The 21,702-nt window shown below is 44.2% G+C and overlaps 1 protein-coding gene across 15 annotated transcripts in view; it reads left to right on the top strand.

Moving 5' to 3' along the window:
- HDAC4 (histone deacetylase 4) overlaps nt 1–21,702 on the top strand; it is a 261,962-nt gene that overhangs the window by 145,066 nt on the left and 95,194 nt on the right. For 11 of the 15 annotated variants that reach the window (XM_063342474.1, XM_063342475.1, XM_063342476.1 and 8 more), the window contains 3 exons: nt 7,430–7,580; nt 12,068–12,188; nt 20,077–20,198. In XM_063342474.1, coding sequence (XP_063198544.1) covers nt 7,430–7,580; nt 12,068–12,188; nt 20,077–20,198 — 394 coding nt within the window. The remainder of the gene's footprint in view (nt 1–7,429; nt 7,581–12,067; nt 12,189–20,076; nt 20,199–21,702) is intronic. The other 4 variants (XM_063342465.1, XM_063342472.1, XM_063342466.1 and 1 more) reach the window with 2 other exon arrangements.

Genomic DNA, 21,702 nt, shown 5'->3' with positions numbered 1-21,702 from the left:
ATGGCAGCTGGTGCCGTGTGTCAGCAGCCACGCTGCCAGCAGTGGTGCTCTGTCCTCCCTGCTTTTTCCTCCCCACCCCCCGCACCCCCCGCCCCTTTTTTTTTTCCCCTTGTTTTTTTTGAGAAACACTCTAGTGGGGTCTCCGGGCAGGAACACTCTGGTGAGGTCTCTCATCCCTGCCAGCTTTCTGGTTTGGTCGCTCTTCCTTCACACAGGTGACGGTGAATGGTGGATCAGTGGCTACAGCCACTCTCCTCTTTTTTCTTTATTCATATTTCTTTCTTTGAAATGACCAAACCCCAGTGGTGGCTTCTCTAGCTGCTCCCATTACAGGATCTCTTTGTCCTACATCTCCGTTTCTGAGGCTGGTTTTAGCATAGCATTCCCACTCCAGCTCCTCTGCTCCCTGCACCCTGAAACACTTCCCTGAGGATATAACTGCTCCTCCAGGGACTGAGGTCTGATCGCTTACAGCATGATAAAATTTCATTTGGCATTAAACATCTGGGGCTCCTTCCTTTCAGGACAATTTATAGGGTTCTTTGATTTACAGAGATTCCTTATTGCCATCCATGGTCAGGTGGATGTTATCTGTTCCTGGTGCAAGGTGTACGGATTTCTCCTCCCCTTCAATAATAGCCATGTAAAGCACAGCAGAGGCAAATGCAACGTGTTTTCCTCACCTTTAGAGGGGAAAATGGGAGAATGAACACGCTGGATACTACGAATTGAACTCCCTGCTTTCTGGAAACGCTCTCAGATACTCTGCTTCTGGAGAAAGGGTAAAAACGAGACTGGAGTGGCAGTCAGGGAGCAAAAGGCACATACAGACACATTCCTAGCGCTATACCTTTGCAGATATTCTGGGCTTAGAGGGTTGAAGCTGTTGTGCAAGCTTTCAGCCTTTTAGGAGAGGTGAGGAGTAACAGCATGGAAAGGAAATGGGGATACAAAATTATATATCCATATATAAGCTGCCAAACTAATAATGTGGGATCTCTTCACCTAGAGCTGGCGATCAGGGAACAGAACCATCGTTCCCTTTCCTGGAGACATTTGAGCCTCATAAACTTGAACACCAGACGTTCTCAGTAGGGTATGTCTAACAAAGATCAGCCTCTTGCCCAGGAAGCTGTCAGCTGGGAAGGATTGTTTCCCTGCGTAGCGGAGAGATGCTGGCCGCAGGGACTTCTGGCACCGGGCTGCCTGCTGTCAGCCTGCCCGAGAGCTGGAAGGGGGCACGTCCAGTATACCTTCAGCTGCTGATGTGTCCAAGAAACGAGATGACAGACATTCATTCTTCTGAGCTGGGCTTTTGGATTTTTGTGTCTTGGCTTCTGTTGAAAACCACAACGTTTTCTCCGCCCCCGTCTCCCAGTCCAACCGATTACTTCTGACTAGCCTCCGGGGCTCCAGGAGATATCTGCCGTACTGCCCGGAATGAAAACACACTGTGACGGAGCCAAGAGAGCGAATCCTGAAACTGGAGCCCCAGCCTGAGACTTCAGTAAACAGGATGGGGAGAACATGAAGCGGAGAGTCCAGCCAAAGCAATGGCCAGCATTGAGATCGCTCTAAAATAACCCAATGCAACAGTTCTCCCAGAAATCTGTCAACATCTGTGCTTTGCTTCCAGCCATAGGCTAATGATTTTTCGGGGGGCGATTTGATGTGTATGTGTCTTCGTGAATTCTTTCGTGGTCATCACCTACGATTTTCCTTTATTTTTACAGAATCTCAGCTCCGCATCCTTTTAAATAGCTGATTTAACCCCTCCAAAACTGTAAAACTTTGCCAAAGCTGGCCAAAGCCTTAAAAACTCTATTTGCACCCAAAACCCAGCCTTGCTGCCTGCTGGGGGAGAGGATAATTACGTGAAGCTTCTGAAGGCGTGTAGTGAGTCGTGCCTTAGCTCAGGACAAGTTCAGGGGTGCTGAAAAGATCTGCTTGGGGTGTCTTTTTGGTCTTGTCTGGCATTAAATTGTCAGTTTTGAAGCTAGTATTTTACTTACACATCCTTACAACTCCTTTGAAGTTGTCGCCTCCATCAGAGGCCAACCTCTTGTTCAGGGGTGGCAGATGAAGTAGCCATACAAGGTCTCAGAGCTTGTCTGGAAGAAGTCCTCAGGCTACGGTCTTCTTGTGACAGGCTGGACCACAGCAGCGTGACCTTGGTCTGAGATGGAAACCACGTGCAAGGGGGAACGCTGACCCATAGGTGAAGGATCAGGCTACCTTTTCATCAGTGTTTCTTCTGACGCTAGCTGCCGTGTGCCGGGTGCAAGTCGGAATCACTACAGATACAAAGAGCAGCAGAAAGTGCTTTGGGTGACGTCCCACCATGCTGGAGCACCTTCAGTAGGTGATCTCAGGCACAGACTGAGATGCAAGTTAGGAGTTGGACACAACGCTAAGTTGCTTTGGATCACAGGAAACATTTATAGGCAATGGACGCTGACTGTTGTTCACCCAGTCCTGCATGTGTGATTATCTTCATGAGTAAGGGTGAGCTGTCTGGGCACAGGTAGTTTTATGCTGTCTTCCACTAATTGCATTAAGCTATTCAAAATATATATTATAAAAACCTAGGAGCCATAGTCTAAGCTTCAAAACCTCTCCTGCTTTGCAGATTTTAATCAGTTTTACCATGGCGTGTGAAGTAAATGACAGAAGCACCTTTAAAACCACAGTTGTATGGGAAAGGAGAGCCGAGGAGCGTGGGCAGGGAGCAGCGCCTGGCTTTTGGGGGAAGAATAAGGCAGTGTCTGCGAGGTACTGGGATGCAGGAAGGATCTGCATTCTTGCTACTCATCTGGCAAATCAAGGAGTGGCTATGCGAGTTGTAATGCCACATGTCTCTGTGAAATATGTCCTCATTCCCTCTGGTCGATGGGATCTGTGCTGTCAGCACCACGTGCTTCCCAGGGGGCATGGGCTGGCTTCTGGGCTGAGGCTGTCGGAAGATTTCGGAGTGCTCCCTTTTCACTTCTGTTGTAATGACTAAAGGAAACGGGTTTAGGTCCGCTTTGCTTCACAAGAGTTTTCTTTACGCAGTGGAAGTTGGTGGTGTGCTTACTGATAACGAGTCAGTCCCTGTTCTAGGCGGATGTGCTTGAGAACTGAAGACAATTGAGGAACATGGGGGCAAAATCCACTGCAGCGCCGAGCCCGTGCGGCTAGCTGACTGTGGATAATTACCTGGAAATGCTCTACAGTCTCCTTATTATATTTATTAATATTAATATATGCTAAAGGAGCACCAGCAACACTAACTACGGGTACAGTTGAGCATTTGTGCAGTTTTCATAAATAGTGGAAGCAGTGATATTAAACATATGCAGGAATCCCTATAGTTATAAATATTTACAAATATTTATTTTGGCGAGAGCACCTAATTCAGATGATCCTAGCTGCGCTCCCTGATGCAGTGTGCACGTTTGTCACACGGCAGGCTCCTCAAATTGATGGCTGAATTAGTCCGAATGCAAGGGATTTCCCGTGGTGCATCACTTCGTATTTTTCAAATATTTAAATTTCATTACAGTTGGGGGAAAAAAACCACGCTGCTCCAGCAACACGCAGTTAACACACGGGTGGTGCAGGGTCGGCGTTGATTCATTTGCCAGCACGAGAGATGTAATGTATTATGTGGTACGTGAGCGCGATCTCGCTCAGTAATTAATAATCCTTATCAGAGCCACTGAGGCATCTCTCGGCGGGCTGTGAATTGCAGTTCAAGAGATGCTTATGAATTCCCAACTTGGGCACTTCCCAAAAGACCCGAGCGTGGGAGATTGTGTCCCACTCAAATCCTGCTCTGAAACATTTTACCTTTAGACATCAGTAGGCTTTTTTTTCCCCACCAAGATAGTCAAAGGAAGGTTAAGTGTAAGACCAAGCCCACAACGTGTGGGTATTAACCTTTGAAGAAGTTTAGTGCTTGGTGCGGGAGGGGGGTAGGACCATGCTGCACTTGGCCGCCCATGGCTCTGCATGCTTTCTACCTGTTAAAATTTGCCTCGATTGCTTTAACTGAAGCAGAAGCTTGCATTTTTGTGAAGTTTCAGTTTATTTTGTGCACGGGACAGCTATTTGTATGTTATCAGGTTTCCTGCTTCGCCTGTTGGTGGTGGGTTCTCTTGCTGCTTCTGGGTCTTTTTTTCACAGAGCATCAGCAAAAAACCCCCATTTTTAAATAAGAAAATTAAATTTTAAACCCTCGGAAATATAAAATTGGGGCACAGTCTAGCATCAAGTGAGTTTTAAAGCTACAAAAGGTCTTCTTGTGCAGAAAACTGATTTAATGTGATAGTTAGATTCTCTCTGGCTCTATTATAACAAGAAGGGTATTGTAGCAACCAGGACGAGCAGTGCCAAGTCTCACCTTGGGTCAGACCCCAAATCCATATCCGAGGCCCTTGGAGCGGTTGTGAAACCTGGATGCGAGAGAAGTGGTGGCGTCTCCGTCTCTGGAGACGTTCCAAACCCGCCTGGACACGTTCCTGTGCCACCTGCTCTGGGTGACCCTGCTCTGGCAGGGGGTTGGACTGGATGATCTCCAGAGGTCCCTTCCAGCCCCTGCCATTCTGTGATTCTGTGATTTCTTTTCACTTTTCATGGATACGATTGTAAAGGTTGCTTCATTTATTTTTTTATTTTATTTTCCTTTTTTTCAATTTTGAAAAGATATGAAAACTGTATGAAGACCAGGCTTTGTGGAAACTGGGGTCAAAATCAGTGGCAACAATACGTCTCTAATGAAACTTCTACAAAGCCATCCAGATACAAATTGGTCTTTTCATTTACATTTCACTACAGATGTCAATGAAAGCACAGTTCCTTCTAAAGCATCCTAATGTATGTAAACCATTGCGGGAAGCATAGCATGCGAAGCCTAGGAGACTGCAGATGGAGAGAAAAGGCTCCTGATTTCATAAAAATAACAAAACCTGTTTTAACATATTGTGCATTAAATATTGTTCATTTGCATACTTTCTATGGCTAGGTTATAAAAGCCCACCATGTGGTGGACTTGTTGGAAGTCTGAAAAGATACTCTTTCCCCAAATGGAGATGTGTTAGTGGAAGCTGCTGCTTAATTATAAAACAAAAATAACTAGTTTTCTCTAGTGGGTTTTTTTTGTTTTGTTTTTTTACTTTTGCAGGTTTTTAGAGTCTGAGTATGTTGTTGTTTACATAAAATTCAATAGAATTAGGAAGGAAAACATAGGTGCAATCACCGCAAGTTCTGCTAACCAGGGTTCGGTGTTTTACAACAGTCTGCCTGCTTGGAATCGGCAGCAGCAGGGACTCCTCCGTCAAGAGTTTCCAGCAGATAGCCAGGCAGATTGTAAAGTACCTCTTACATCTTTATATAGAATTGTATAATTTTATGTGTATTGTATATAGTGTATCCACGGCTGAAACATTGGAGAGTACAAATGTACACCACCACAAATTAAAATAAGAAATTACGCTGTCAAAAGTATAAATAGAAAAATGTGTAAAAGGAGAAGGAAAAAATCAGTGTACGTGGGGTGGGAGGTTTGCTTACACACATGCTGTCAGGGTTTGGAGAAGGATGGAGTGAGACATGTCATCGGAGGGAGCAGGTTCCCTGTCTTTGTAGCCATAGCTTGGGTGCATCCCTTTCCACATCAAGGATTTCGTGAACCTGGAGCAGTGGGTGGTATCTGAGCACAGGCACCCATTAAGTCCAGCCTTGGAGAAGTATCAGCTATCGCCAGAGCGGTAAGGGTTTGGAAGGTTGAGGTTGCCAGCTTAAAATCAATCTGCTAGTTTATAAGCTGCCAACGTAAAGAGTGCGGTGCTGGCATACGGTGATTGGGGTGGTGGGGAGCCTGCATTCGGGGGGGTTTGCAAAGGCAATCAGAGCAGCCCAAATAGTAGGCTTTAGCATGTATCTTGCCAGAGAGGATGCAAATGAAATTGGGAGGTGGTAAATCTCAGTTTTAGCTTTTTTTTTTTTTAAAGAAAAAGTAATTTTCAGTGGACCTCAAAGGAGAAACCCTGTGCCAGGGGAAGCACCTTTTGCAAGCCCCATGGAGATCCTTTCACACCTAGCCAAGCTGCGAGCTGCTGAGACTTGTCGTATGTCGTCTGCTTTTCCACAGCCTGGCTTGCTCCTGGCTGGCTCTCAAGATGTGGGATGTTCTCTGAGCACTGACAGGTACTGCCCCAGGGCCTGGTGGGTTGAACCGTTGCCTCCAATCCCTGGTGGAATCCCCCCTGGACCCAAAAAGGATGCTCTGGGCTGGGCACATCCACCCCAAATTTCTCAGGAGGTTGGTGTGTCCACGCACATCTTCCAGGTGCTGGGATTTGGAGATCCAAGAGGGGACTTGCAGAGCGGATGGGGGCAGGAGCCTTTGGTGCTTCAAGTCTTGAACATCCCATTTGATGAAAGCTTTGCAAAGCTTGACCTTAATTAAGCAGCTTGTCTCTCATGTCTTACTGTGAACAAGTGTGAGTCGAGAGGGCAAGGCTAAATTTTTCCTTGAGAGATTGCTGGATATTTTTTTATAATGAATCAATTCTTTTTTAAGTAGGCTCAGAAACGGGTGGTGATCGTGCCCATAAGGCAGCTAGTGCTTTTGCATTTAGCTTGAGGTGTGAGCTTTGCATGGCACGTTGGAAGTGAGCAGTGTTTGATGAAGTTAAAAAGATACAGTTGTCCTGGTCCATGGGAACTCTTCTATATACAGAGAGAGAGAGAAGGACTTTTGGAGAAACCAAAGTCATATATAATTAAAGGCTTATTCAAAAAAGCATACGCGCAAGGGAAATGAACTGTTCTTGCAAAGCCCACATTGATGATGGCGTATTTTGCTGCGAGTGCCTGATGTGGTGAGCTCAACGATATTCCTTCAGCTCATGATTTGCACATGGTGAACATGTGAGTGTTCATAATTCATGTGTCCTAATGGGGTTTTACTTAAAACAGATGATGGAGAGAAAATGAAAGGTCTACCTGGAGTAGCGGTTGGAGCGTCTCAGTGCAGGGTCTGGGCACTGGACTGCGGCAGGGCAGTGGTGGCACAAGCAGGGACCCAGCCTCACCCTTTGGCAGCAGGAAAGTGGTCGGGGAAGGATCTGCCTGGGCAGAAGCTTTTTCGTCGCTTTCTCAAGTTGGATGCTTTCTGAACAGGATGCTTGTGCCTGTCGACAGACTGTGCCCTGGAGCCGGGAGCATATAGTGCCAGTGGTTCAGCGTAAGTGCTTTACTGAGCTAGAAATTGGGCTACATGAAGTGAGTTGTGGTGCAGGAGCCTCTAGAGGAGGAAAACAGCATTTTTTTTGTTTCTATGAATTAAGTAACATTGTTGTCACCAGAATGCAGCTTCTGGTTTTAGCTCTGGGAAGTCTGACAGTGTTAATTTGCTCTTTTTCCCCTCGTCCCTTCTCCACAGCAGCAGCAGGAGATGCTGGCCATGAAGCATCAGCAGGAGCTGTTGGAGCACCAGAGGAAGTTGGAGCAGCACCGACAGGAGCAGGAGCTGGAGAAGCAGCACCGAGAGCAGAAACTTCAGCAGCTAAAAAACAAAGAGAAAGGAAAAGAGAGTAAGTATCAAAAGCTCACTCATTTCGGTGATGGCAGGTAGAGCAGATGAATGGAAGCCATAAAGCAGCTTTATAAAGCTGGAGAAACGTTCGTGATGGCCTCTCTACAGAGCTCAGCTGCATGGGGAGCTTGTGTGAACTGTTAGGAGGTATTGAGGGCGAGAGAGAAATGTATTTCTACGCTTTATCTTCATTTTTGTCTTACTAAATGCCATTTTAGCGTTTTTCAAAAGGAAGCGTATCGTCTCTTTACTTGATTTAACGTTTTTTGAAGTATTTTTGGCAGCATTCCCAATGGAGGCAGAATATTAAGCCTATAAAATACACCAGATGCACGCTGCATTTCTTTTCCTTTTACTTTTCTCAATTTCACTCTTTTAAGATGTAGACGCATTCTCAGTTCTTAGCTTTAAAGTGTTTTCGTTCAGAAAGTACTTCTTTCATGAGGTTACAGATTGTGGTTGGCTTTCCCACGTGTCATTATGCGCTTCATGCGATTCAGTAAAATGATTATGGCCTCACAAATCCCCTTATCAAAGATACTTTGGTTGCTTGTTTGGTTTTCTTTTAGAAGTGAATGGGAGGAAAAATACCTTGCCAAGTTGTACTATCAACTTGTTAGGTCTTCATTTCAAGTGGAATAAAGAAGCATGTGATGGAAGAAGCGGAGAGGGCTGAAGAGTAGCAGGAGATGGGATGCTCTCTGGGGACCAGGAAGAAGATAAAGCTCTGAGAAGTATTTTTCTAATAGGAAAGAACTGGGGTCTAGGAGACTTAAAAAAAATACATATCTGAAGGTTGAATTCCCCATTCCCTTCATGTGCATCTTGCAGCGGCAGACTTTAAGCTGCAGCCAAAATGAGGGAATGCACAGACCTACCCCAGTATCTTCGCAAAGCAATTCATAGGAGCTCCATCATGTCTGTGTGTGTTTGGTTTGGGTTTTAATAATTTTAAATACTAGAAAGACCAAAGGATCAGAATCTACTTAAAAGAAGCAGTTTAACATTCAGGAGTGAGTAAAGGTGGTGATAATGCAGGTTTGGGAGTCTGGTGCCCGGCTGGCTGCCACATGCGATGCTTTCATAGAATCACAGAATGGTTCAGGTCGGAAGGGACCTTAAAGATCATCTAGTTCCACCCCACTGCCCTGGGCAGGGACACCTCCCACCAGATCAGGCTGCTCAAAGCCCCATCCAGCCTGGCCTTGAACCCCTCCAGGGATGGGGCATCCACAGCTTCTCTGGGCAACCTGTTCCAGTGCCTCACCACCCTCACAGTAAAGAATTCCTTTCCATTGTCCTTTGGCTGTTTTGTGCTATTTTCCAAAGTAAAGGCAGTCAGTTCAAACTATATGAAAGGTAGCAACGTTCCCACTTCACCCTGCTCTTCTCATCAGCTGTTGATATTGTATCGATGTTTTGCTGGGCCTCTCTGCAATATTGATAACCTGGCTAGTCTCATTAAAGAGATTTTCAAATAAATAAAAATGCCTGAATCTCTGTAAAATGGCAAAACCATCGAAGCACCTTTTGGATGAAACACATAGGTGTAGAAGAAAAAACAGAATTTGGGGATGTTAAGTTGAAGATCCTGTTCCCATGGCTACAGTTTTATTTTTAAATGACTTTTATTTAAGTACTATGGTGTATAATCATTATAGCACCTCAGCTCTTAAGAATACTTAAGTTATTTTTCTCACATCAGAAAATTTTGCTAAGTGCAACACATCTAAAATTATCCTGTAATAGGTGTAGAGTATATTCTCCCTTCTTGCTCCATCACTGTAAGCCAAAATATATTGTTTTGTACTTTTTAAAAGGCAGATCACAAATTGGTTTAGATTAACATAATATCAGCTTCTTACATCCTCATCTCAGGAGCCTTAACCTGTTCCTCGTGAACACCTTGTGATAGCTGGTATCATAAAGCTTTTGCTCAAAATCATGACTTCCACGAAAGGAAGGAAAATGTATATGACATAATGGAGGGTTTTGCACAGGATAAGGAGCGATGGTTGGTTGTTATGTCTTTCCACTGTCAGGGTTGAACCTAGAACTGTCCTTCACATCAGTGTTTCCAGGCAGGCGTGGTCTGTCTTTCTCCTTCTGGCCATGGACCATTCAGTCCCTTGCTGCTTGGGCAGCCTTGGACGACGGCTTGTCTTGGACTTTCTGCTACAAGTTGGCTGGCTGTGATCAGCCCACGCTGTCATTCAGGGTTTTCTCCTCTTAATTTCCATTTGTTCTACTCTGCACTGGCATTGTGTGACCTCCTCCTTCCTGCAGGAGCTTGGTCCTGCTTCTGCCCTCCCTTATTCTCTTCCAGTGGGAAGAGAAACCCCTGCCTTATCCCATATTCAGATACTATTTGATCCTAGGACAATATGTAACTTGGTTTTGCCGCTGCGGTGGTAACCTGGCTCAGTCTTTTGGCTCTTTAGAGCCATCCTGTCTGCAGTACTTTGCTCATTGTGACCCTCTCCTGTTTGCAGTCTCTATCAGTTGATCTGCTCTTTGCTCCCTGCTCCTCTTAGACATTCAAGCCCTGTGAAAGGGATGGGCCAGCTTGTGAGCTTCATGGCTTGGCTTTCCCCACCAGGCACAGCTGCTGCCTGCGCTCTTGCTCTTCAGTTCCTTCTCTCTTGTCCTCCTTTTATTCTGCTGTGCCTTTCACTTCCATTGGGATTGGGTCTTACTTCCTGCTTGTGCATTTCCATCCATAGGGGCTTTTGATGTCTCACCTCTGCTCTTGTCCTCTTACACCCCTGCATGTTGTACTCTGCCACGTATAGGACAGGTTGTCCCTTTCTGCCTTTGGAGTCCTCTTTAACATCTTTCCTGGATATTGCACAGTGCTTCTGTCTGTCACAATATGACTGTGTCCGAAATAACCCAGTATAGTGTCTTAAAGGGGAGGTGGATTGTTTTTTTTTCTTTCTGATCTTTCAACTCCAAGGTCAAAAGCTGAGTAATGGTCAGAAGGTCTTGCATGACACCTTGATCCATGGCTCTGGCATCGCCCAGGGAAGGGCGAGCCTGCACATTTTTATCTTGTTAAGCATATATGGGGCCTTTCAGCTTCTAATTAAGGAGAAATACACACCAGGGGAGCTTCTGTAAATCTCAAGCACCAAAAAGGTTTAGCTTCAGGTCTTCTAAATAACGTCTCATTCATCCAAAACTGACAGAATGCAGACGTGTTTGATTATTTTAAAGATGCTGATAGGTAAAAGGTGACAGTTTTTGGAAAGAGATTGCCTTTGTGCGTGAATTTGTCACCTATTTTGATCTAGCCATGCTTGCTACACTTGTATGAATTTATCTCCAGGTCGTCAGTTAAACTTCCTTTGGGGGGTCCACACCAAACCTACATTTATAGAGTGAGTGAGAAACACAGGGCTCCAAAGGAGTGAATTTTCAAGCTTTTCAGTGTGGCTTCAGTGGTTAAACAATATTACATCTTCAGGCAGGTGCTTTCTAGAAATATTGCCATTTTCTTATCTTGTAGAGGTACAAAAAATTGTTTCCCCGGTCTGTCAAATGTCATTGTTGAGTAGGATCCAGGAAACACAAGATCACCCTGTCATATTTCAAGTTTTTATTCCCAGCAGAGCAGACAGTTTTCCTGGCCTTTTCATTTGCTTGTAGCCCAGATATTTTCCTTTGGAATTCTTGCTTTACGCCACGGTATAGATGAACCATCATTTTCCACGTGTTCTGCTTACCAGACTTGCTATGCATTACTCCATCAGGAGCTCTGCCCATGAATCTGTTCTGTCAACTGAATGATGATTTTAATCCATCATTGCTGTAAAACACACTGGTCTCTATTGTGGAGGAAATAATGATTAGAAATTACACAGTTGACATTTTAACTCTGCGCCGCAAAATTACTGACTTTCTTCTTTAAATGTTAGATTTTCTATTTGAAGAAATAGATTGCACACTTGTAAATGAATTGGAATATTATGTAGGTCTTACTGAACACAGATAGTTTTGAACAAAGAGGTCCCTATTTACAAGAGTTTTCAAGACAAAAATCTACATATGAGACATTCGTCTCATTCCCCTTCTGCTTGCAGATGTGACATTTAAAAACTTGAGTGTACACGAGACCCTTTTTCTTAAATACCTTTGATTAAAAGAAAGCTGGAATACCTAGTACAAGTGCTTTATTCTAAGTGTACTTTTTATTCAAGTGTAAAAATCCTTTTCAGAAATCTTTTATAGTGAAATGATAAATCTCTGATTAAATCTCTGTTTTCAAACATAAGTTGTGATTATATGCAAAGCTAAAGAAAAAAAGCGGGGGGAGAGGGAGGAAAGAGAGCTCCTTACTGGAGGCACTTTGTTCTTTTCTCTTTGAAAGAAAAGGTCTTCTTTTGGACTGGAAATCAAAGATTTAATTCTGAATCTTTTGAGAAATTTAAATTCTTTAAAGTGTGTGAATTGATTAAACAACCTTTTTTATTTCTGACATTTCAGGTGCAGTGGCAAGCACAGAAGTAAAGATGAAATTACAAGAATTTGTCTTAAATAAGAAGAAGGCATTGGCACACCGGAATCTCAACCACTGTATATCCAGTGATCCTCGCTTCTGGTACGGGTAAGTGGTACTGGGCTTATCTTTACGATTCAGCCGGTGCCACCTTTTTTGACCATTGCTGGAGATGTGGGGAATAGACCTGATACATTCACTGAATGAACCAGAACAGTGGTAGAACGAGGGTTTGTCCTTGCTGTGCATTACCAAAATGCATTTTTCAGAGGGTTTCAGTGTGAATAATTTTCATCTCTTCTGTGATGGTCGTAGTATTTTTGTAAGTAGAGATCTTTGCTGTCATCTTTAATCCACAATTATTCAAACTCACAAGTTCTGCCATCCAGACCAACCCTTTTAAGTTCTGTAGCTTTTCACCCAGGATTTTGTCCTGCCGGGTGTTATAAAACTTCAACTTTAGTAAAATGGGGAAATTACTTTATGTAATTTGTGGGGGATGTGAAGGTTGGAGGCTGTCTTGGGAACAGTGACCATGAAATGATAGAGTTTTTGATTCTGCGAGAAGCAAGGAGAGGGGTCAGCAGAACTGCTACCTTGGACTTCCGGAGGGCGGACTTTGGGCTTTTCAGGAGCCTGGTTGACAAAGTCCCCTGGGAGGCAGTCTTCCAGGGCAAAGGAGCCCAGGAAGCCTGGATGATTTTCAAGAAGGAAGTCTTAAAGGCGCAGGAGCAGGCTGTCCCCATGTGCCAGAAGACAAGCTGTCGGGGAAAAAGGCCGGCCTGGCTAAACAGGGAGCTAGTGTTGCAACTTAGGGAAAAAAAGAGGAACTATGGCCTCTGGAAGGAAGGGCAGGCCACTCAAGACGACTGCAAAGAGGTAGTTAAGCTATGTAGGGAAAAAATCAGGAGGGCCAAAGCCCAGCTAGAACTAAACCTGGCTTCTGTTGTCAAGGACAACAAAAAAAGTTTCTACAAATATATTAGCAATAAGAAGAGGACTAAGGATTATCTCTGTCCTCTAGTAGATGGGGCCGGCAACATAGTGACCAAGGATGAGGAAAAGGCTGAGGTACTTAATGAAGTCTTTGCCTCAGTCTTCAGCAGTAGGACCAGTTGTTCCCTGAGCACCCAGACCCCTGAGCTAGAAGACAGGGATGGGGAGCAGAATGAAGCCCCCGTAATCCAAAGGGAAACGGTGAGGGACCTGCTTCAGCACCTGGAGGTGCACAAATCTATGGGGCCGGATGGGATCCACCCAAGGGTATTGAAAGAGCTGGCGGAAGTGCTCGCCAGGCCACTTGGTATGATTTATGAGCAGTCCTGGACAACCGGGGAGGTCCCAGCTGACTGGAGGTTAGCAAATGTCACACCCATCCACAAGAAGGGCCGGAAGGAGGATCCGAGGAACTACAGGCCAGTCAGTCTGACCTCAGTGCCGGGGAAGGTCATGGAACAGATCCTCCTCAGTGCCATTACACGGCACATGCAGGAGAACAGGGTGATCAGGCCCAGTCAGCATGGGTTTGTGAAGGGCAGGTCATGCCTATCAAACCTAATATCCTTCTATGATAAGGTGACCCACTTAGTGGATGAGGGAAAAGCTGTGGATGTTATCTACTTGGATTTTTGCAAAGCTTTTGACACTGTTTCTCACAGTATTCTCCTGGAGAAACTGGCTGCTCATGGCCTGGACAGGTGTACTCTTCGCTGGGTAAAAAACTGGCTGGATGGCCATGCCCAGAGAGTGGTGGTAAATGGAGTTAAATCTAGTTGGTGTCCGGTCACAAGTGGTGTCCCCCAGGGCTCGGTGCTGGGGCCGGTTCTCTTTAATATCTTTATCAATGATCTGGATGAAGGGATCGAATGCACCCTCAGTAAGTTCGCAGATGACACTAAGCTGGGCGGGCGTGTTGATCTGCTTGAGGGTAGGTTGGCTCTGCAGAGGGATCTGGACAGGCTGGACCGATGGGCTGAGACCAGTGGTATGAGGTTCAACAAGGCCAAGTGCCGGGTCCTGCACTTGGGTCACAACAACCCCATGCAGCGCTACAGGCCTGGGGCAGAGTGGCTCGAAAGCAGCCCGGGAGAAAAGGACCTGGGGGTGTTGGTTGACAGCTGGCTGAATATGAGCCAGCAGTGTGCCCAGGTGGCCAAGAAGGCCAACAGCATCCTAGCCTGTATCAGGAATAGTGTGGTGAGCCGGACTAGGGAAGTGATCATCCCCCTGTACTCGGCACTGGTGAGGCCCCACCTCGAGTACTGCGTTCAGTTTTGGGCCCCTCGCTACAAGAGGGACATTGAGGTGTTGGAGCATGTCCAGAGAAGGGCTACAAAGCTGGTGAGGGGTCTGGAGGACAAACCTTATGAAGAACGACTGAGGGAGCTGGGGTTGTTTAGCCTGGAGAAGAGGAGGCTGAGGGGGGACCTTATCACCCTCTACAACTACCTGAAAGGAGGTTGTAGAGAGATGGGGGCTGACCTCTTCTCCCTGGTGACAGGTGATAGGATGAGGGGAAACGGGTTCAAGTTACGTCAGGGGAGGTTTAGATTGGATATTAGGAAACATTTTTTCACTGAAAGGGTTATTAAACATTGGAATAGGCTGCCCAGGGAGGTGGTGGATTCACCATCCCTGGAGGTGTTTAAAAAAAGGGTAGATGGGGCACTTAAGGACATGGTTTAGAAGCGGCTCTTGTCAGGGTAGGCTAAAGGTTGGACTCGATGATCTTAAAGGTCCCTTCCAACCTCAACAATGCTATGATTCTATGTTTAGTGAATTGCAACTCAGGATAATTAAGCTAGTGTTACATTTTTAAAGCCTTTACTGCTTGTCTTAATCTTTCAAAGTTGGAAGTTTTGTTTATGTGGCTCTTCTCTGTAAACTGATGGAAACATCAAGTGCATCCTGTCTGCGCTTCTAAGGGCGATTGCCCCAACATCTACCTTTTCAACTGAAAATTTTCAACTGTTGGTCTCACGGAAACCCAAATGTCGTGCAGGGTGAGAAGGCAACAGCTGATGTTATAATGACACGGGAACAGTGTGACAGCTTTGATTAGTTCAAATGCACCAAATAGCAAATATAAATGATGACATTATTAACAAGGCACAAATTTCAGTTCCAGAACTTCACTTCTTTGTCGCATAAAAGAAAATCCAAAAATTTGAGATGATTTGAAGACTTCCACTGTTACAATTTTGGGAATACCTTCTGAAATTTGTGTTCAAGCTGAGTGTCTGACAGTATTTTAAGTCTTTAAGAAATTAACATGTATACAGGGATGATGGGGTTATAGCCAGATGTTTCTGAATTCAAGAAACTAAGCTGAAATTAAATTTGAAAGATATATCAGCTATGAACCAGTACATAAATGCTGAAGTATAGTTGGCACAAAAATTCAAACTTTATTCTAGTAGGGTGAGATTGAGCAGTTTTAATCCATCTCTGAAAAATCTAATCTGAGACTTGAAAATTGTATGGTTATGGGACTGGGTAAAGTAGTGAAAGGTTGTTAGTTTATGCAAAAGTAATAATATTTAAGGCCCACTAGGTCGGTATCAAGGACAGCAGAAGAAATAGGAGAAACTGAATTTCAGTCAAGACAACTGATTTTAGATCAGTTTGGATAACTGATTTTTTAGATTTTTTTTTAGATTTTTTTAGAGTCATTTTTTATCAGTTTAGATAATGGGTTTTCCAATGTTCTTAATTGAGACTTACCAAGAAATGTGGGGATTTTATTAAAGGCAGTTGAAATCTCTCCGAGCCACTATGTTTTCCATTTTTTTTCCAGTTGGTTAAAATGCCTGTTAATGCAAAAGTGGTATGAAGTCAATTAGAATTCAGGATAGTAAATAAGTACTTTCTTCCAAAACCTTTGATCCTCTGCCCCTAGAGAAACCTGGCAGAGAATTGCTATCACCAGTGAATTTAGAAAAGAGAAAAATAACTTTGGGAGTGATTTTAATTCCTTATGTTTTCCACAGTTTCCATTTAACTGCCTTTTCACCAAGAATCCAGCATTCAGAGATGAATCAAAGAGCAACGGTCTGTAACATCCCTATATGTTATAGGGCCAGGGGTCACAAGTCATCTTTAAGGTTTCAGTGCATTTCCCGCTTTAAGCTAATGTTGAGAACTTTCTGAGCACCAATATATCGTTTAGGTTTATTGTGACATACGTTAGTCAAAACATCCCTTTTCTGTGATGCTCCAGGGATGCCAACAGGTAGAGACAACGTACAAACTATTGCACAAGGGGCCATCCTTCTTCTCATGGCTTTATCAGGCTTGCCATCCCCTCCTCTTCCCTCCGTCTGTTTTGGGGAGGATCAGTATTTTGGTTTCTAACAGAAGATGTGAAGAGAGAAGAAAGAGCCTCCAAGGCCTCACAAGTCTTTCTAAGCGTCTGTCAAAGTTGCAGACGGGCACGAGCTGGTTCTGCTCGGCCTTTGAGGAGAGCAGCTGGGCAGCAGGGCTGCCTGGCTACAGCGTCTTACCTTTCAGTGGAGGATTTTTAAATGCCCCCTTCAGTTGTTACGGCAGAAGTTGAGGATTTTTCGTTTACATTCTATTTAAAAAAATGTGGTTTTTTTTAAAAGCGAGAAAACCTTTAAATTAATTACATATTAGTGTTTATTTATATGGCGTCCCCTAGGTTACCAGTTCAGTTATAGAGATATTTATGTACGCACGTATTTCTAATGTGATTCAACTGGATGGTGTTTGTCTTTAACACGCACAAACGAGGCTTGCAGAAGATAGACTTGATGCTCCTACTGTGAGCAGGCAAGTCAATTAAGTGGTAACAGATGCTGAAATAGTCTTTTAAATGACACGCCTGCTTTTAAGCACTTCCTTTGGTCTTATTAAGGTTTGTGAATTCCTTTTTTTAAAAAAGAATTGAAAGCATTACTTGGAAAAAACAGATCTCCTAAGGGTATTGAGCACCGCAACAGTTCTACATCAATGGCTGTGATATGAAATGTGTTCCGCTGACATGTGAAATAGCTGTCCCTCCCCTTTGGGCCAGGCTTTGCTTGTCCACTGAAATGCCCGGATGCTTTTGCCTTCAGTATCTTATATCCGTTTGAACTTCATTCAGCACTGTCGGTTGCTGGTGCAACAATGAGTGTTTACAGTCAGTGGGTCTTTTCTAATTAATCACTGATGTTAAAGGGCATTGTCGCATGTACATGTGCGGATCAACCCTTGAGGTGAAAAAGGTGCCCAGTGTCAGAAGTTTTGAAGAATATAGTCATAGTCCAAAGGATCTACTAAACAAAAGAAAAGAACTTGGTAACGCTCAGTAATGTTTCTTGGAGGCTTTCACAGAGGTCTTGCTCAGTCTTCAGCTCCGTGCCGTTCAAGCCACTTTGGAAACTGTTTAATATATATACAGCTCCAGTCTATATGTAATTGTTTAAAATAGCTTGGTGGACTATAATTTTCAGATTACGTTGATGATAGGCAACAACACAAGAGGTTCCCTTAAATTTCATCGTCAGACTGTCACTCCTGTGGATTTAAACCCGCTGGACAGCCCTGCTCCTGGGAGGTTTTGCACTCCAAGATACTTAACATAAGTAAGAGTGGCTTAGCAGGAACACAGACGGAGCACGAGGGCTTAGCAAACAGGGCTATTATTTCCCTTATTTCCCTAGGAAGCTGTAAGAAATGCTCTTGGGAAGTAGCCACTCAAGGTGGTAGCAATCATGGAAGGGAGTTTAAGTGAGTATTTGCATGGTAAGGAGGTTGAGAGATATAATTACACACTAAATTATTCCAATGTACATAGATGTCTGCAGTCTCTGTACAAAAAAACATTCTAGCACAGATACATGTGTTTGAATATATACTCAGTTTATGTTGCCTGAATGTGTTTGAAGCATCACGCATGCTTTGCTGCGCGCACGGGTTTTCGAAGGACCTCAGAGCTCAAAGAACAGGGGATGTGTTATGTGAAGGTATGTGCTTTGAGGAATGCCTGCAAACTCAATTTAGTATACAATTTCATCCCTTTCAGGACCTCTGAAATTCTTGAACGGGCACGCAGACCAGTGCGTTTTGCTCAAAGCAGCGTAGGGTATCGGAGCCCAGTTCTGGGGCAATATAATGTATTCCTGTTTGCAGAGTTAAATATCTGTCATTCAGCAACCCCAAAGCACATCTAAACAGGCCCTTTGAGTTCCTGCATGTTCCCTAACAAAGTGATGAAAATAGCCTCAATGTACATGATTAAGTCATGATTTAAAAAAAAAAAAAAGGAAGAAAAAAAGAAAAATCTATTGCTTGTTTAGGCAAGAGCAAAAAATGTCATTGTGTGAGATGGTGGGTTTCAGGGCTCTTGGCTTGCAGCGTCCGGCCGTCCTGTTTGTGAAACATCTCTCTGTGCTGCCTTCCCATGGTGTGAGCAGAGCCAGGCAGAGAAAGCCACCTCTGTTTTCGGGAGGGATTCAAATATTTCTCAGTTTGCTTCTGTTTTGATTTCAGGTGATGGTTAAACTGTGCGTGCATGTGGGCATTTATTGGTGCAAATGTAGAAGAGCACCGGTGCACGCGAATGCTCATGAAAAAAAGCAACTGTGTAGGAACCTGAAAAATTATTCTGCCTGTATGTAGGGAGAAGTTTGGAATATAAAGGGGGGACGATTAGGAAACCACAGTCAATCCCACTGCTTGGTAAGAACTGTGGGTATAGGAAAATTTGATGTAGATGTTCAAATAAACTTTTCAGAGCTTTTTGTAACAAGATCATGTAGAAAATCGATGTGTTTTCCTGTTGTTTCATTAGCCCCTTATTTTTTTGAAGGGTGTAAGTTGTAGTGGAATCGATGCTCTGTATCTCACCAAACAGCCGACATCTGCTTTGAGCTTTCAGAACATACTGCTCAAGGAATTGCATAAATTGGTTTGATTTTCAAATGGGAACGGCTCATTTGGGTTCCTTAAAGAACCTTTTGAGGAGAATGTTTTTAACCAAGACCTCCAAGCATGCCTGTTTATTAAGCAATGTAAAATTTCAATTCGTCGCTTCTTTTGGCAAAGCGCTCACTTTCTGTTGTCCCATATTCTTTAGTATTTTGAAGAAGTAATATGGGGTTTAAATTCTGTTTATTTAAACGTAAAATGTAAGATTGTTTGATAGCCATATGGCTGTCACCTGTAGTGCAAAATCAATTAATTCTGTTGATGTAGCTACTCTGCTAAGATGCACAGGCTGGAGGCTTCCCAAAATCTGTCCTGATCGGGGTTGGTAGAGCTCCTGAGAAATGGCAAAGCTGGGCACAAGTCATTAAGTAGGAAAGATGGAGCCAACAAACTGGTAGGAGGCTTAGAAAACTCATTCATTATTTAATATCCTTAGCAAACAGACTGTAATTTACTTCCAGCAGCCTGCTCAAACAAAGCTATAAATTATCAGCTGCGAGAAGTTAATCTGGGAAGGTGTTGAGTACTTTGGCCCTATCTCTGCTCAGCCCTTGGGTCGGGAGGCAGTGAAGCAAAAGGCCACCTGTGCAGCATGGCTGCTGTTAGCCAACTTAAACGTGCGGCATCTCCTGTGCTCAGCCTTTGGTTTTGTTTCATCCTTAGGCTTTGCCTACTGTGTCTGGGTTTTACTCAACGAAGGGAAATTGTTCATTTGTGCTATGGTTGAGGGGAGTAACACCACCTACACTTAGCTTCAAGGATATGACTTAGCAAAACCCAGCCCAAGTACAAGCTTAAAATTATGTTCATGGTTAAATACCTTCATGAATTCAGCCATGCTCAACAGGTTAATTCTTATACTAAAAGTTAGGCATATGTTTACTTACCTCCTTGTATATAAGACTTCAGTTTTTTCACGTGAGTGCCTAGAAGGAGTAAGCCACTACGCAGATCTTTTCCCTTGGGCTCTTCTCCACTGAGATAACAGACAAGCTGCACTTGTTCCCTGTGTGTGTCACTGCTGTAAAGGTTCTCCCTTCTCTTTCTCTTCCCTTCTGTGCAGGAAGACCCAGCACAGCTCTCTGGACCAGAGCTCCCCACCCCAAAGTGGCGTATCCGGCACCTACAATCACCCTGTACTGGGGATGTATGATTCCAAAGATGACTTCCCACTCAGAAAAACAGGTAGTGTTCACGTTCATTTTCTTGTGTTGCCTACTGTCTTTGCTGTGACACTTGGTCCTCTTATTTTTTTTTTTTAATTCTCTATTTTTTTAAAAAAGGTACGGTACCAAAAAGCTGTATTTCGTGGGGTGATTTATTTAACAAGCACCCGCTCCATCCTTCTCCCCCTTGGCCTGTCACTGTACACACAGTGTTAGAGGGAGGCTGGCGTTGCTTCTGGGCATGCAAACTTGCAAAACTGCAGGCGGGAGACAGTGGAGTTGTGTGTCAAAGTTTTTGTGAGATGTTTTCACAAAGTCAAAGCTAATACAGAAATCTGGGTGTCTGAAGTCGAAGTATGTTTTGCTGAGTGAGAAAAGTACCAAGAAAAGTTCATTTCTTCTGGGATTTGCATTTTATATACAAGTTTATACTTAAAATAAATCAAAATGTTTCTGCCAGTCAAAGCATTGGGACTTTCCTGCAAGGATTTTGGTTCACACCTAGACAGTTATTTCTCAGTTAGGTTTTTTTCCCTGCACGGTGGCTAAGCAGGTCAGTTATTTCTCAACTATATATTATGTAAACTGGGTTGTTTTGATTGGCTGTGGTCCTCAGCTACGTATCACAAGCCTAAGCCAACACAGCCTCAGCTTCTGACCTGGCCAGCTCGTGATCCTTGGCTGCTTCCTTCAGGGAATTGCTGAGCTTCGACGAGCTCATCCTGATTTGGGGAGCAATGTTGCTCGCGTGGGTGGTACAGGCAGTGCTCTGCGTTGGGAATCACTTCAGAATAGGAAAAAAAACTTTTCTGAAAAGATGGAGCGGAGGTAAGAAGAAAGCAGGGGTGTGATTAAACTTCACACCTGCGGCAGGTGCTGCCTAGCTGTTTCTCAGGTATGTTTTGTGGATCTTCAAATGGGGAGGGATGAGCACCAGTAGCCAAAAAGCGTGTTGCCCTTGTGATAAGGAATGATGACAGTGTGTTAACCAAATCTCCCTGTGGATTTACTACAGTCTTTGCTCAAATCGGCTGCCCTAAATCAGTTCCCAAAAGCTGGCAGCCCCTTCTTTTCCTTCTGCCACATGTAGGTGTTCTTGTGGCACTTCTCCTAATAGTTAGAAGTAGAGCAGATCTTTGGTGCAGTGAACGGTTTAACATAATTCTTGTTAACTTTGTAAACTTGGGTGGTTTTTTTCTTCTTTTGCCCTCTGATGAGAAAAAAATACACCTCCACACTGCTGCCTTGTGCCTCCTGCCTCCCGGTTCTGCACATTAAAAGACCTTTTTGGGAACTTCTCATTCTGGACTACAGCACCTGGCCTGCTGGATGGATCTGTGGATGGATTCCCGTCTGCTGTGCAGTAGACTGTCTTCCCCCTCACCCGGCATGATGGGTTGGGTGACAAGTGCCAAACACTTCAGCTGCACAAGAAGTCAATCAAAAACGGGCAAACCCTCTCCAGGATATGGGTTTTTTCCTGGGCACGCCCTGTACCTTTGGTGGTGGTAGTTTTGACTGTG

This window comes from Chroicocephalus ridibundus, chromosome 7 (assembly GCF_963924245.1).
Source record: "Chroicocephalus ridibundus chromosome 7, bChrRid1.1, whole genome shotgun sequence".
Lineage (NCBI taxonomy): Eukaryota > Metazoa > Chordata > Aves > Charadriiformes > Laridae > Chroicocephalus > Chroicocephalus ridibundus.
The sequence above is the reverse complement of the archived record's forward strand: the minus strand, read 5'-3'. Positions and strand labels throughout refer to the sequence as shown.